The sequence below is a fragment of the Chenopodium album genome, chromosome 13, assembly GCF_948465745.1.
Source record: "Chenopodium album chromosome 13, dcCheAlbu1.1, whole genome shotgun sequence".
NCBI classification, from domain to species: Eukaryota; Viridiplantae; Streptophyta; class Magnoliopsida; order Caryophyllales; family Amaranthaceae; genus Chenopodium; species Chenopodium album.
In genome coordinates, this window is record NC_137846.1 from 35,063,130 (window position 1) to 35,080,047 (window position 16,918).

At 30.8% G+C, this 16,918-nt stretch overlaps 1 protein-coding gene, 1 non-coding gene and 1 pseudogene across 2 annotated transcripts; 1 reads left to right on the plus strand and 2 right to left on the minus strand.

The window, feature by feature from the left end:
* Nucleotides 1–1,057: 1,057 nt before the first annotated feature.
* Nucleotides 1,058–4,383, minus strand: LOC145574738 (protein TIC 214 pseudogene; annotated as a pseudogene).
* A 1,422-nt stretch (nucleotides 4,384–5,805) lies between these two features.
* Nucleotides 5,806–6,660, minus strand: LOC145575453 (putative mitochondrial protein AtMg00370). Its single transcript, XM_081633324.1, has 4 exons — nucleotides 6,313–6,660; nucleotides 6,145–6,187; nucleotides 6,048–6,107; nucleotides 5,806–6,011 (listed from the first exon to the last, which is right to left on the minus strand). Exons 1-4 carry the CDS (start codon nucleotides 6,658–6,660, stop codon nucleotides 5,806–5,808), a joined length of 657 nt encoding a protein of 218 aa, XP_081489450.1.
* Nucleotides 6,661–7,022: 362 nt separating this feature from the next.
* TRNAN-GUU (transfer RNA asparagine (anticodon GUU)) lies at nucleotides 7,023–7,094 on the plus strand. Its single transcript has one exon. It is a non-coding gene; the product is annotated as a tRNA-Asn (tRNA).
* Nucleotides 7,095–16,918: the final 9,824 nt, after the last annotated feature.

Genomic DNA, 16,918 nt, shown 5'->3' on the forward strand with positions numbered 1-16,918 from the left:
CTTGAATGATTTATGATGATTGATTGTGTTGTGGATTGAGAGTCATCATCAAGTCTAAAAACATATAAACAACGTTAAGTGAAAAAGATTACGCACCAAAACTTTTGGCCAAATGTATATACCTTGAGTATGAACAGATGGGGGGAGTTCTGGGGTTTTATATTTAACCATAGCTTCTACTGGGAGTACAGAACTGATAACACGATATTATACACGATTTATATATTATATTTGATCATATTTTATTGTGTTTTCTTCATTCTCTTACTCTTTTAGAGCTATTTTCTTTATATTTCGATATTGTTCTCCTTGATATGTTTTCTTTTGTTTTTGTAGGAAAAGGGCTTGGTTTTCTAGATGATAGCCTTGATCGTGGTTTGATTTGTTAGAGGATGTGTTTAGTGTGAAATGGGACGTGTGGCAGCCTACTTCACAACCTACTTGTGGCGAATTTTTCCCCGCCACAACCCGCTTGTGGTCATTCTTTTAGCTAAGCATTTAGAGTCCTAATAAGATATAATTTTCTAGTTTTATACTAGGATATAAATAGGTTAATAGGAAGATATAAAAGGGAGCTTTTCATATTACATTATTTTTATTTCTACGTTATTTTTATTCTCCCTTTTGTTCTTCCAAGTTTTGTTTATTGAAGATTTATTTTCAAGCTTCCATTAATTCAATTTCAAGTATTTTCTCTCCTTTATTCTCTTATTATTATTGTTATTATGTTTTTCTCTTATTGTTCATTCTATTTATTTATTTATTTATCATGTTTGAGTAGTTTCATAATCTAGGTTATGTTAAACCTTAATATGGATTGATGTGTTAATTGATTCCCAATTCCCCATTTAATTAATTTAGAATTCATTCTTAATTAATTTTAGAACCCTAATTAAAAGTGAGAGCTTTTATGCATGAAAATACCTAATTGTTCTTGTTAGGACTTATAGGATGTCGTTCTCAATGTCTTTAATATGTATGATTCCATGAAAATAGTTATGATTGCATGTTAGGGAAGCTATTAGTTGATCTACCAAATAATAGGAAATCAAATGTATCATAAATCAATTTAAAATTGCGGATACATATGTATCCTTAACATACTAAAATGGCTTCCGTTAGTCGTATCAAACCAATAACGATTCATACAAGCTAAATCCTCTAATCGATAGTTTGGCCAAAAAAGAATTTTAATTTTTTAAGTCTATTTTTTTTTTCGATCAAGATCCTTGTTTTCATCAAAAAATTGACTACAATTTTTTATTCGATTCCCTATTGGGTTTATATTCACACCATTATTGTTCCTTGAATTCAAACAAATTCGAATTCTTAACTCTCTACGACACCTAGGCGATAAAAGATTTTCGGGAGGAAACAAATCAAAATTGTTTTTGTCTCTTTTACCTAAATTTTTTTTTATCACCATTCTCACTGTATCGTTTTTTATTATTGTTTTTATTATTGTAGTGTTTACTCTTATGAACTAACGAAATCCCTATGGTTTGATACAGAAGAAATTGCCCATCGCGTTTTATAGCCAGACGAATTGGTTCAATAATCAATACCCCGTTTTTTAGCAAATTTGAACGAGTTAAATCATTCCGACCCAGCATTATATCCATACTCAGTTCTTTTCTTTCGATCGAGAATAAAAGAATTTCTATTGGATTTATCAATCGAAGTACAAGACAATATACTTTGATATTATTGATCAGCTTTTGATTTAAAGAATCTGCCCATTTCAACTAAAAAAGCAAATAACTTTTCAGGAATAAATCAATTTCTACTTTTGTACCGCTCGTGGGTTGCTTTTTCTTTCTCAGCTTTTTCATATATGATCCTATATAATCTTCTTCAATATCATATCTATTTATGCATTTGAGAAAACAGGTTCATAGTTTTCGTGAACATCGGATCCAAGATATTCTTGACTTAGGAGTTCCTTTTCATCTTCATTCTGATTCTCTAATTCAAAATATATTTTTTCATTTGATGGTATAAAAGAATTGATTTTTTTTATGTCTATCGATGCTTTTATCTTCACTAACCTTTTTGCTTACATTATAATTTGAAAAAAGCAGGTTAATTGGTATAACCCACGGTTTCATTTTATATGCATTATAAAATAAGACAAATTCGGAGAAAAACCAAAATTCCAAATTTGATATGGGACACCTCAGTATTTCTTCATTCATTCCCATCCAATCAATTTTTTTTTTATCAGGTTGGTTGATTTCTTGATAAATTGTGCGATAAAAAAGACTTTTCTTATCAATTTTATCAACAATTTGATAGTTCTTAGATTCAGTTTTCGTTTTTTCATTCATGCTAGTACTGATATTGACCCAGGTCTTAACGTTGACTTTTGTTCTAAGACAAAAATGGAGAAATTTCAAATCCAAATATTTTCTATCTATAGTTTTTTCTATATCCAGAATATTTTTTCTTCCTAAAAAAAATAATTAGTGATCGGGATATTCCACGCCATGTCAATAAATTTGTCTTTAGTTTTGTTGTAATTAGAAGTATAAGAAAATTCTTGATTTTTATTTCCCTAAAATGGTATTCCATAAATATATCTATATGAATCATTCTTATCTTCATAATAAAAAAAATTATATGATAAAACATCATATCTATAATTCTTTTTAAAATTAGATTTTTGATCTGGCAATAACAATAAACGGTTTTTCAAATTATTTGTGTAATTAATTAATTGTTCTTTTTGATATGAATTCGTTTTGCTTTTTTTGAAATTATTATTTTCAACCTCACAGTGTTCAGTTATTCTAGTTTGCCATTTTTGTGGCACTAATTGTGACCATTTTACCTGAGATAAATCGTATTGATAAATTTTTTTTCAATTTTAGCCAGTTTTTCCATTGGTTCAGCCCATAATTCTGAAGTTTTCCAGTCTTTAGCTCGGGATGAGCTATTCCTTGGGTTCCAAAAAAATCTTTTATTTCATTTTTAAGAAATAAAGAGATTCCTCGATACTGAAGGACCGATTTTAATCCATATAAGTTCCAAATTTTGGCTTGGGATAATTTGTAAAATACACAAGCTGTGACAACACAGAAAAATCCGAAGGAATCTTCGAATTCTTATTACTAATATTATTATTAGTACTAAAAAAATGGAAAAATCTTTTGTTTATAGTCCAAATAAACTGAATTTTTTTATTATTAATCTTTTCATGATTTTTTTGCATTATTGGAAATGGATTTTTCAATTACATTTTTTGTTGATTCAAGAAAAAGTTTTGTATTATTTCTGGAAATATTAATGATATATAAAAATATATCTACGTATATCTTTTCCCTAAAAAATTTCAAAATATAATTGAATTTACGGATTAATCAAACATTTCTTCTTTTTAATATATGACCCGTATTTTTTGACGATTCCCATTTTTTCGCACCATATGGTATTTTGGTAGGACTAACTTTTAGTTTTTTTATTGTCGTTTGTTATTTTTTCTATTTGATTTTTTATTATTCTTGTTCTACTAGTCAGATCTTCCATTTTTTTTTCTGTTGCTGAAGGATTTTTGTCCAATTTAGGAATCCGGTTTGAATGGATGATTCATTAATCATATGATTTTTTATTAATGAATCTTTTTCATTTTTTCTTTTACTCGATTCTTCTCTCAATTCAAACAGTCGAATTGGATTTACGTTTGACATTTTTTTTGTTATTTTTTTTAAAAACAGAAATATTTCAACAATCCAATTGTTTGTTTCATTTTCGAACTTTAAAAAAAAAGAATTTTTTCTTTGAGTCTTTTTCGAATTTGAAAGCGCCCTTTTAGATGTTTTCGAATTTTTTGTCGAGTTGTTTAAAAATAGGTTGAAAAAAGAGGGTCGCTTTCGAGGAGGACCAAAAGGAAGGTCAGTTTCCAGGCCCACAACTGTTAAAAAACAAAATTTATCTATTCGATTTCGTTTTTGTTCGCTTTTTTTATTCGATCTTGATCATACGGTTGTATTATAGATCTGTGCCAAGGTTTTAGATAGAAAGGAAATAATATCTTTATCTGAATACCATCGGTTAACCAGTTTTTAGGAAATTCAGTTTCTGATAATTGAACGCCGTCATAGGTGCATTTAACATGCATTTCGCTATTCCACTCTTTAAAATCATCCGACTACTCGGGTCGTTGGAATAATAACAGACGGCTGAAATTTTTTGCTATTATCAATAAAGGCAATAGAATATATTTTCTAAGAATTGACTGAGTTATTAGCATCAAACCTCTTATTATTTGAGCAAATGGAATAGTATCCCAGGCTTCGGCTATTTCTATTCGTATGTTTTCTTGGTTTTTTTCGTCGTTTTTATTGTATTTTTTAGTTTTATTTTCCTCTTTCAATTCTTTGTTTTTATAATTAGAAATCCCCAATTTTCGGTTTTTTTCCCATACAATTTTTTAAAATCCCTTTAATTAATCCGGAAAAAGTAGCCGAAAAAAAAGAGGATTTATCTATTCTGTCTAAAAAAAGCGGGGAATGTATATTTGGTTGAAACAATTCCCAAATAACTATTTTACGTCTTTGAACACGCATGGAATCTATGATTATTTCTCGACGAAAATTAGATTGTTGTGAATAACGTATCAAAGAAACTTCACCTATTTGCTCGGATATATCCGCGGTGTTTGGGGCAGGATTGTCGGTATTCTCTTGCTTATCGGTATAAATAACTACACTTTTCCAATTTCTTGAGCGAATTTGATCATCGATTGGCATCGACACGTCTTTTTCATCTGGTCTTTCCTCTGGTTCTAAATCGTTGACTAATTGGTATGACCAACGAGAAACCTCTTTACTTATTTCTTTTATTCCAATCGATTCTTTTGGAATTGTTTGGGGAAAGGAATCCGCTATGATTGTATAAACTAAAAATTTTAAAAATCTTTCTGGATCTTCGGAAACAATTTGTTCGTGTTCTGAAAGTAAAGACACTCTCTTCTGATTGAACGTGGCTTCCCCGTCAAATTGACTAACGAAATGTCTAATTTTTGATGATATTGAGTTTTGATCTTTTTTATGTTCAAATTCTTGGTAATTAGAATCATTACGTAGAATACTATGAATTTTTATTTTTTATTTATAAAAATTGCATCTATTAAATTTTTTACTTTTGTTTTCGTTATAATGGATGAAAGCCTTTTTTTTATTATACCCCGACAGGACCCATTTAATAAAGGATCGTGGTTTTTTTTGCAAATATTCAATTTTATTTTTAGTTTTATCATTGCATAATCTAGTTTTTTTATCGAGTACATCTATATACAAAAAGTCCTTTGTCTAGAACTGTAATTCTATTAGCAAATTCATTGCTTAAGCTGTTTTTCTTTTTTTTGTTCGTTCGTATAAATCCAATAATTGTATAGTTCATCATCATATAAGATTTTTCTGTTGTAGCCAAAGAAATCTTTCTTTTTATCATTTCTCAGAAAATGGATAAACTAGGTGGATATGTAAAAGAAATTCTTTGTTTTCCATCATTTTGACATGTATAAAAATATTGTGACATTTCATTTCTTACCGCATTTTCAAACCGATTGCTGTTTATACATCGCGTTGGACGATTCCAACGTTTATAGTCGAAAAGAAGAAAAAGAAGGGGTTTTTGAAACCAGAATAGGTTTTTATTTTCTTCTTTAAGTATTTCGAAATTCGAAATATCTTGATTCCCAGAATAAGAAGTTGGGATATTTTTATAGCATGCTTCTTTTAAGTGCAAGTGAAATTCATCCTTTGTTTTGTCCTTTCCATTCACTCGGATCTTTAATTTCCCATTTCATCCATTTTGATTTTGTCCGGTTCCTTCTTTTCTTCCGAAAAAATATGAAGGAGAAGGATCTTCTTCGATGAATCTCTCTTCTTCCTGTTTAGTCTCCTTCGTTTTGGAAGTTTTTTCTATTTCTACATCTGTTTCTTCCTCACTTTCTTTCGTTTCTGGAGTTTCGTTCAGTTTTTTAGTAAAAATAGGTGACGGCATTCTGGCTAAATAGTAGACACAGGTAATAAAGAAGAGAATACTATAGATTCGAGCCATATAATTTCTCAACTCTGACACAAGGTACTTAATAGATCTAATAGAATTATTTTGCTGTATCCAGACTAATAACAATCCAACCCATTTCATGAATAAAATGTGACCAATTAACCAACCAACAAAACTACTTGTTACAAATAGCATCTTGTTGTTGCATCGAAACATATAAATGTTGACTAATCGGGCTAACATTGAACTTGGTAAAATGAAATAGTTGAATAATTGAAAAATGAGATTATTCAGGAATACACATTGAATGCTAAGATTACGCATTGAATTTCTGCTGGTCGATCCATAATCAAAAAAGTGTTTGTGATTGTTCCAGTAGAAATGAAACAAAAGATAGGGTAGATCTAGGACAGTTATTGTATGAGGTCTACCCAATGCTAGATGCAGGGGCGTATAATAGATCCATATGAACATCATGAGCTGTCCCAAAATAAAACCAGTTGTTGCTGATACCTTCTTATCGATTCCTTCTTCTCCTTCTTCCATAACCTGAGTTCGGAGAAGGAAGAGATAAGAGGGCCATATGGAGAATGTGGTCAGAAATCCATAATACAGTCCGACCACAACGACCGAATTGATTATCTTCATGCATAAGGATACTAGATTACCTTGTAGAAAAGATTGAAAAATCATCACAAACCTCCTTTTTTCTTTTGTATTGCAATTTCTGGATTATTATATGATGATTTTTTAACTTTCCATATATAGGAAAGAGATAGACTAGAACCCACATCTCTTATGTTGATGACACCAAAGGGATATTAAATGAATGGAATTGGGATATGGATGGAATATAATGAAATAGAGCCACTTTGAGGTTCCCTATTAAATGAGGCATGGAAGGGAGCCACTACGAAGAAGTTCCGAGAGTTACGAAAGAAGCTTCGAGCTCATATTGGTCATGGTTTGAGAACGGGAGTTGAACTCTATCAGATCGAGTCTCCCATTGTTCCTCAGTAGCTCAGTGGTAGAGCGATCGGCTGTTAACTGATTGGTCGTAGGTTCGAATCCTACTTGGGGAGATTGGATTCATTCTTCATTCTTTAATTCAGAATGAGGGGGCTCGCTTTGACCGTTAAGAGTAGGTAAGTGAGTGACCCCTTCCCTATTTTTTTTCTATCTCGTCGTATCACATTCTCATTCTGTTCTGCGCTATTTGAAAATCTCCGTCAATACCTCGGTGTAGGTGCGGGATAATCTTTTGTTCGGGGCTATTTACAACTAGCCAACTAAGAATTCTCGGATGTATTAGCAGTGCATCAAAGATACAGTCATTGATTCTCCCGAGAGGCTACAATTACCGCGAGCAAACATAAAACATATTAATGACATGACGAGGAACGCATTTTTGCTATGCTACTAATCGAAAGAAACTCTTAATATTATTACAGGGAGCATCATGTGGAATATTTATTGATTTAATTGAGGAAAAGGGATTATTGTTCTATTGCATTGATTCATATTAGTGGGGATACTTATTCCTAGATGTCTTTAATTCTTGGTTTATTCAATTCTTGATTATTTCCTTGCTAGAATTTAGTTTAGTATAATTTCATATATTTGTTTGGTTACTTGCTTAGCTTTAATTTAAGTCAACTTGATTAGTTTGAATCAGTTAGTCTCTTGGGATTCGACCCCTACTTGCTCAAATACATAGTAGAGTTAGTTCGGTTATTTTTGTTAGGTGTGCAACCGCCTATCAAGGACACTGTATTTTCCTTTTTATTATGCGCAGGAATTCCGCCACTTCCAAGTGATTCTTTTATACTGGCACGGTTAGCTACCGTGTTAGTACCCCTTCATTGGGGCAAGCTAGGGGGGAAACCCGTTCGATGCGTAATCAAATTGAATAAACAAACCATTTTTTTATTGGTTGGCTATGTTGTATGTTGTATGCTTGTAAACAGGTGCAACAAGGTAAATTGTGTGTTGATAGGGTAAAAGCATGTTAGTGTGTACTATTTACGCTTATGTACTCAGCTTTGCTGATTGTATGTTTGTATGTTTGTTTGGCCTTGTCTTTATCTTGGCCCTACGATGACCCATTTCTAATGGCGAGTAGTGGGAACAAAGTAAAGAGAAGTTTTTCAGGTGATGAAACATATTCATGATTGGCATGAGTGAAGAGCGATTCTTGTTTAGTTTCCATAAGTAGAATATGATGTGTTTTATTCGCTTTGATTATTATATATTTTCTTGTGAGACTAACATAAAGGTTTTAATATTTTTTTTGGGGGGTTTTGATAAGGGCCTTCAATGGTTCCAAGTTGTAGGTTGACTTTGTTTGACTTTGGTTTGACTTTACTTTTGTTTGGTTTGACTTTTAAAGTTGACTTGTTTTGAATAGTTTTTAAAGTGAGTCTTTTGCTGTGTGTCTTTGATAATTGTCTTAGCCATTTTCACCCTGGTGGTAATGTATTAGAATTTCCTATTTCGTATTTTAAAAAGACAAATAGGTATTTTAAAGGAAAAGCATTTCTAAGGTGTTACAGATGATAAGGGATGGGTGGGATTAGAAGTGGTGGCACGGGATTTTGATGGGAAAATTGTATTTACAGCTTCAAGGAGGATGAAGGCGTGGTGGCAGGTTGAAGTAGAAAAAGCTAAAGCCATTGTTATGGCTCTGAGGCTAGGGCGAAAGTACGGGTGTGATCGTGTCATCATTGAATCAGATTGTCAAGTTGCAATTATTCGATTGACAAAGGGTGCTACTCGTCTAACAGAACTTGATGTCATCCTCACAAATGTTATTGGGCTAGGCTCTTCCTACACAAGTCTCCTATGGATGCACGTGAAGTGAGAAGGGAATGTAGTGGCTCATGATTTAGCTAAGTACCTTCCATTTAAAGTAGAATAAGTTTGGGAGAATTGTATTCCTCATGATATTGCTCACTATGTACTGCTGGATTATCTTGCTATTAATGGTTAAGCTTTTTCCCTTTCAAAAAAATAAAATAAAATAATGCACGTTAGCCTAAAAAAAAATTTAAGACGTCATTTCAACTCCCACTCCTCATCATCAACTTACCTCTGTTTGTTCTCCCTTTCAAAAAAAAAAAAAAAAAAAAATGAAAAATTGAAACTCTAAAGGTGATTCTGGTGAAGATTATTAGCTAATTTTCAAGCATTTTATCAGAAGTATGTTGTCCATGAATCTTATTCAAATTTTTTACTTTAATTTTTGTATTTTTTGCTAGGGTTTAGGGCTTTTTTGAAAAAAAAAATTATGAGTATTTATGAATTATGATGATAAAATTGATGCTTAGTGTTGTTATTGTGTTTATTTATTTGTTTGTTCTTGTTTTTTAGAATTTTGAATTTTTTTTGTGTTGAATTGGAGTAAATTGAGAATTTTTTTTTCCAAGTATATAGACTTAAGGCTAAGCATTGAATTATTGGGGCAAATTGAGAACTATTTTCCCAAGTACTACTTTGATTTCGAATCTTTAAGAAATTCCCATAGTGTTAGCTTTCTTCAATTTGATAGAAATATTTAGTTTTGGATTTTTGGATAGCGGTTTGCTATTTTATTGGAAATCATGATGCTATTTTTTTTTTTTTTTTTTTTTTTTTTTTTTTTTTGTAGTTTTATGGTTTTATGGTTTTTTGTAAAAATAATGTAATATGAAATATTTTTTTGTAGTTTTATGGTTTTATGGGATTTTTTTTTTTTAAAAAGTTTGTTGTTAACAATCTTATTTTGATTTGGAATTACTGAACTTTTTTTTTTTACTCTATTTAATGCTTAGGTTGGTTAGTAAGCTTTTTTAGATGGCTTAAATTGCTTGATAATTAACCACAGGTCCCAAAAGGTGAAAGAAAAAAGTTCAGGTCCTAAAAGGTGAAAAAAAAGTTTAATCCCTAATTATTACCGTAACTCGCGAATAGCTGCATAAAACACATAAAAGGGTAAGATAGTCATTTGACATTTATAAACGTACTTTTTATGGTTATAGTGGTATATTTTGTGTAATATTATATATGTATATTATACCATTAGAGTATAGGTTGTCTTAGGGCTTGTTTAGTTCACCTTATTTTTGCTTATCTAATCTGATATGATCTGGTCTGATCATGATCTAATTGTCGAATTTGACCAAACTTTGACCTTATGTGTACGATAATCTATAAAGAAAAAATATATTAAGTGGGGTCTTGTTAGATTTGTAATAAGGTGTATTTTATCAATACTGTCTCCATGTTTTAATAAGTGTTAAACTTACTAAATGCAGCCGTGTTTTAATAAGTGTTATTCTTCCTTTTTTGGCAAAAAACTACATTTCAATATTATATCTTGGATTTTTTTACTTTTACCACAAAAAAAAATCAAGAAATTGTTTTTTACCACCAAAACTTTTAAAAGTTTTATTTTACTACCAAATAACAAATTTAAAATTGTTTTTTACCACCTGCCGTAAAAAATCTAACGGATTTTTTTAAAAAAATTCTTTGATTTTCGTGCCAAACACATGGTCTTTATTTGGGGGGCATTTTGGCTCTTTTACTCCAATTTGAGGTCAGAATTTACAAAAAATGATTGGAAATGCCTCGTGTTGTGTGTTTAAAAATACCTCAATTTGCGCGAAACACGCAAAACAAGGCATTTTCGATCATTTTTTGTCAATTCTAACCTCAAATTGGGCTCATAGGGCCAAAATGCCCCTCAAAACCTATGAATAACATGTTTTGCGCACGAAAATCAAAAAAAAAATTTAAACCGTTAGATTTAACGGTTTTTTTAACGGTAGGTGGTATAAAATAATTTTTAGAATTTTGTTTGGTGGTAAAAAACAATTTCTTGATTTTTTTTTTTTGTGGTAAAAGTAAAAAAAAAAATCATTATATCTTTCTGCTTTTATGGTTCCCACCAAAACTCAATACTACTCTTTTTCATTAAAGCAACTTTAACAATGAACAATTAAAATTATTTGTGTTACTATTTGAATAAAATAATGTTTAAAATAAATGAGGGAATGATGAACAGTGTAATGAACATTTGTGAAATTTATTTGTCTGGCAAAACTCACTTTTGTAGATTTATTTGTGGTATTTGGCCAAGCTTCTATAAAACAATTTTTGTTTCTTAGAAGTAGTTTTCTAGAAACTGTTTCTAAAGAAACACTTGTGGGAAACATACTTGTTTTGCCACAAAATTTTAGAAGTGCTTTTGACTTTTTGAGAAATAGAAACAATTTTACATTGTTTCGCTTGCTGAAAAATGTCATAGCATGGCCAAGCAAATGAAGAGTAATGTTTATTTTATAAAAGAAGAATAATGTTTATTTAATAAAAAAATTATTATTTATCTAATAAATGAAAATTAATAACAATTAAAGATTAATTTTAGTTGGTAAATGAAATAAGTACTCATGTTAATCTTTTTTTTAAAAAAAATTATAAAAGACCCTTTTTTTCACATTTATCTACGTTAGCCCTGCTAGTGCTATGCTACTTTATGCCATTAATACCTCCCTCCACCACGACACCATTACTAATGGAGATCCCTAATGTAGTTTTAAGTCTGTCACGTGTTAAAGTTCAACTCATAAGTTAAAAATCCATCCTAAGGATATCTAAACTTTAATGAGTTTCATCTGATTCATCAATCCTTCCTCTCTCCCTCCAATCCTATGCTTGTGCACCAATTTCGCCACCACAATCTCCAATTTCGCCACCTACCACCAATTTCTGGTCGAAGAACAGTAATGCTTCGGGGTTTTAGCTGCAGATATAGAGAAGGTACATGTGGATAAATCTATGAAGACAAAAGATGGAGGAAAGAGAGGGGGAAGAGAGAAAGAGTCCAGAGGGCCTGATTTTTAGAGAGGATATAAGGTCCTTTTAAGTTTTTTTTAGGGCATTATCGTCAATAAAAGTTTCATTAAATGGGTATAACAGCTCCCCGAGAAACTGAAAGCAGAAGCTTGGATTTGGAGCTTCTGTTTCTAAGCTTTTTAAGAGCTGTTTTGGGCTATAGAGAAATAGAAATTAGTTGTCTTTGAACCCCTTTTTGGCCCAATTTTAGATCCTTTGGCTGAGAAGCACTTGTAGAAGCTAGGCCAAACATGCACTTTTGTCTGCAAAAAAAAGGGGGGAGGGGTAAGGTTTTTGCTGACGCAACATGCATCAGCTCGCCAATTAAGTGTCATGATGCATGCCCTTGGATCATTAACAATTAAGTTATTAATGTTACAAATTTATATAAAAAAAATTACCAACGGTCATATTTTTTAATTCTCTATAAATAGACACCCATGTTGATATACTTTCGAAAACCTCAAAAATTACCTCTTTTTGATACCATATTTTTCTTGAAAAAAAAAACAGTTAGAGTCTTAATTAAATTTCTTCCACAATCTAGCCAAAAAATTAAAAATTATGGATCCAAATATATTCCTAATTATGCTTTTAATAATCCAAATCCTCAAACAAAGCGCAAAAACACACACACAAGAATAAAAAAAGTCCACAACAAAATCCACCCAATTATCCTGTACACAAGAAAGTTGTCTTCAAACTCCCTCTAGTCACCCACAAAATTATTGACAAGTAATCCCCTAAAGTTTCAGCCTGAATTTTGAGAATTATCAAAATTACCCACCAAGATTCAAATATGCTTAACCAAGTCAATTAAACTTCTCAACTGAATCAATTTACCAACAAAATTATGGTGAATATGGTATAGGGATTGGTTTCAATATTTCTCGTCCGTCAACACCCAGAGGAGGCGAGAGCATAGACGAAAAGTATACAGTTGATGATGAGGAAGAAGACGATGAGGAGGAGGAGGAATTGGATGTTCCATGCACCCAAAGGAGCTAACTTTACCGAACTATTAACACAGCTGACCTTCCAATCTGCACCTCATCCACATATGGGATGATGCATAGACAACCTTTTTAATCTCATCGTACATGAACACAACCAACTATCAAATTATCGGAACAAACCAGAAGTCGAATGTATTCTAGCAGAAGGTTCTAGGCCTTCTAGCGTCCTACGACGAAGCAAGAAAAGCAAACTCAGAGGAAATCGCCATTAGAACCGTTAATAGTCTAAAGGTACGGTGGTTAAGAATTGCTCCCGCGTTTGTCAAGTGGTGTGGTAGCGTCGACAAGGCAAGGATGCTTAGATCCATAAGAACTCCTTTGGGAAATTCCAGTTTTATAAAGAATGGCTCCAACTTAAGAAGTTGGACATATATCACTCTATTCTAGAGCAAAAAGTTCATTTGTTAGGACATGGTAGTCCATCAAAGAAGCCCACAACGATTGACACCCAAAGGAGAGATAGCAGCGGTAAGAGATCAAGTGATGAAGATGGTGGATCAACACCGTACCAAATACACCAACAAGTGGAGACATTATTGTTGATGAGTTTTTACCACGTCCTGATGGGCGAAGAAGGCTAAGTCAAGGTTGAAGGGTAAGAAGTAACAACTCAGGCACACTTAAAACTGTACGGCGAGATGAGGGATAAGAACGTTGATAGAGATTTGGAGAGGCTGGAATTGGAGAAGAAGAAAGAAGCTAGAAAGCAAAAGCAAATCGAACTGGAGGAGAGAAACATATAGATGCAGCAATATGAAATGAATTGGGACATGCTCCAACAATTGCTTGCCAAAGAAGTTCGTGCACTGTGGGAAGATCAAACGATCATCAAACTCCAAGAATACCTTAACCTTAGTAGTAAATTTAGGGCATTTATGTTATGTTATGGAATAGGTTGCATTGTGTTAGGGTTGAACCGTGTTTTAAGTATTTTTTCATTCAATGTTTGCAGTTTCATGTTGGGTTTTAGTTGTGTTATGTTTAGTTTATTTTGTGTAATGCTCTAATCGATAATGTTTGTGTAATGAATAGTATTGCAACCATGTAATAAATTTTAAATATTTGTCATTTTATGTGTGAAACATTGTTCTTGTGATTTGTAAAGTCCTTTTTAGAATCTTACCATACTACTAACTTGACAAAATCCAATAGTAAGTAATTTTCATAATTCACTTTATTTGATGACTCTATTTGTATACTTTTTCAAAGTTTATTAATACTTTTCAGACTCAATTTGATAATTTTTCAAAATTCATTTATTACATGTGATGACTTTTCAGAATCCATTGAGTTGTCAAATCTGCATAAAATTTTGTTTAATTTTCATGTGATGCACTAGTACATTCATATCATCAATCTTTTTTATATAAATACAAACTACTGTTAGGTGGGTTTTTTTTTTTAATTTGCAATTAATAAACAAATTTATATTAACGAATTAATTAATAACATTAATTATGCTAATCGTAAACAATTAACAACGCTAATTACGATAGTTGTAGCTAATTTTACTGGAAAATAACGATAATCGTAATTATCTAATACTAATTATAACTAATTTCGGTAATAATGATCAATTACATGTCATATGAGATTATTATATTGTAAATTATGTACGTATTTTAATTTTTAGTAAAAGATAAATTGAGGTGGGGTAGGTGAATAGTAACTTGAACATTTTTTTTTGGTTCATTGTTAAGAGGAGGATGTTGAAAATTATTTGTTTGGTTGATGTATGTGAGAGTGAAAATATATTTATGTAAATATTTACAAGAACATTTTTTTTTGGTTCATGAATTAGGATATTCTTATGTCTTTCCTCTCACATTCATTACTTTTCAATAATCAATTAAACCTGCTATCTTTTTTTTTTATAATAATTTTTTAATACCCCAACTACCCACTAACATCTTATTTTATTTAAGTCAATTAAATTGCATATGTGTCAGTTAAAGTGTAACACTTATTAAAACATGAAGGGAGTATATAACTTTCATGATTTGTTTCATTACGAAATTAAAGATATTTAGTGAAAAAAAAACTGCACATAGAACGATGATTTGATCTGAAATTATATTTTCTAATCCAATACTTACTCCATTCTATTAATATTACAAGGATGACATTACGCATCCCAAAGCACATTTTATATGCTAAATATCTATAATTGCATAAGAGTAAAAACTATAAAAAGTTGATATTGTGAAAGTATTTTATGAGATGAATCCAATAAGATCCCACATGACTATATTTTGTTTAACGTATAAATCATATTTTATGGTTAAACAAGAGAGATGAATAGTACAAAAATATCATTGTTGCAATATTAGTAGAACGGAGAAAGTAATAGTCTAGCACTATTATAACTTTTATCTTATACCATTAGAGTATAGAATATCTTAGTAATACTACAAAGTATTATACCTCACAGTGACACAATATTTGAGGTACAATGTACATATTAATTATACTATTAGAAAAATATTTATACCACTACATCATTTAATGTTACAATTTCCTTATTTAATGGTACTTTATACTCACGTTAATTTTTGCAACATTTTTTTTTTTTTTTTTTTTTTTGACAATCAAATAAGCAAAACAGGGAAGATACAAACTAGTTACCCTTCCTTACTGCAATGACAAGGTTATGGACCTCTGCTATTTTACATCTCTTTAATTTCTTAATTGAAAAACAGGTAAAATTTCTAGTGAAAGACTTAAGTTGTTCCACCACCTGCTTTATCTATCATCCTACTTGTTTCATTCGATTGATTTATTTCTATTACATAAGGAAAGGGAGAAGGTAGTGCTGTCAACCTAAAAGTACTTAATTACCCTTCATTTCATAACATGAAAATTGTTTTAAATTAAAGGGAAAAAAATAAATATGGACATAAATACGAACGATTTGCCAATGTGGTGTTGAAAAATAAAGAAATTACTAGAATAGTGTTCACCTAAAAATATTTCTCAATTTAGTGTCCATGTAGATTCGGAAATTACGAACCTAACTTTTTTCTAATAAAATCCTAATAAACATGTATATCATCAAATTATTATTATTATTATTATTATTTTTACACAAAGAGGTTTTTTTCTATTACTTACTCAAATCTTAATCAAGGAGAACATCAGAGATTACAGTATGTAGGATTTCTTCAAGTCAAACTTTCATTTATGCATATAAGATATATCTTTATAAAGTCAAACATCAAATTTTTTATCTTAAATAATGCTTACGATATCTTTATTTAGCATTGAGCCTCATCATTAATGCTTTTGTATTTTATTAATAGTAAAAATGGATATATGCACTATGGAGTATGAATATGTAGTAATATAAATATTTAAAAATTCTCTAGCATCTGCTGACTTGCGAGTAATCAATAAAGGAGCATAACTGCACAAAACAACTAGCTTAAGGAATGATATGACCAAAGCTAGACATTTCATGCTTCCCCTGCTTCAAATAAGTAAATTGATTACTGCAGTCCGTTTGTAGCATACTTGTTATGGATATAAATTGTCAAAAAAATATGTAACATGAAATATCAATGTTTGGAACAATGGTTAATTAAAACCCTTAGAGAATAGTATTGAGACTCCAATGATTTTTTTATTTAGACTTTAAATACGAAGTGATAAAAATTAGGTTTAGAGTTTTCCAATCCTAAGTGAACACTACTTTGAGAAATATTTTAAAGTGAACACTATTTTAGTAATTTCTTTATTTTTTAGCACCAATTTAGCAAATCGTTCAAATATTTTTATTTTATTTTATTATTATTTTTTTAATACTAAAATTTTATATTAGTACAAGAATTGCTTGGCTTTCCACTCCTGCATATCAATCAAATAAGCATCATTAAGGGACAATTACCACCAACGGCCAGTTCCCAATTTTCATGGCATACATTATACATGGTGATTACCACCAAATAGCCATTTCCCAAATTTACATGGCATACATTATATAAGGAAATTCTAAGATTAACTATGACTCATTGGGTTTT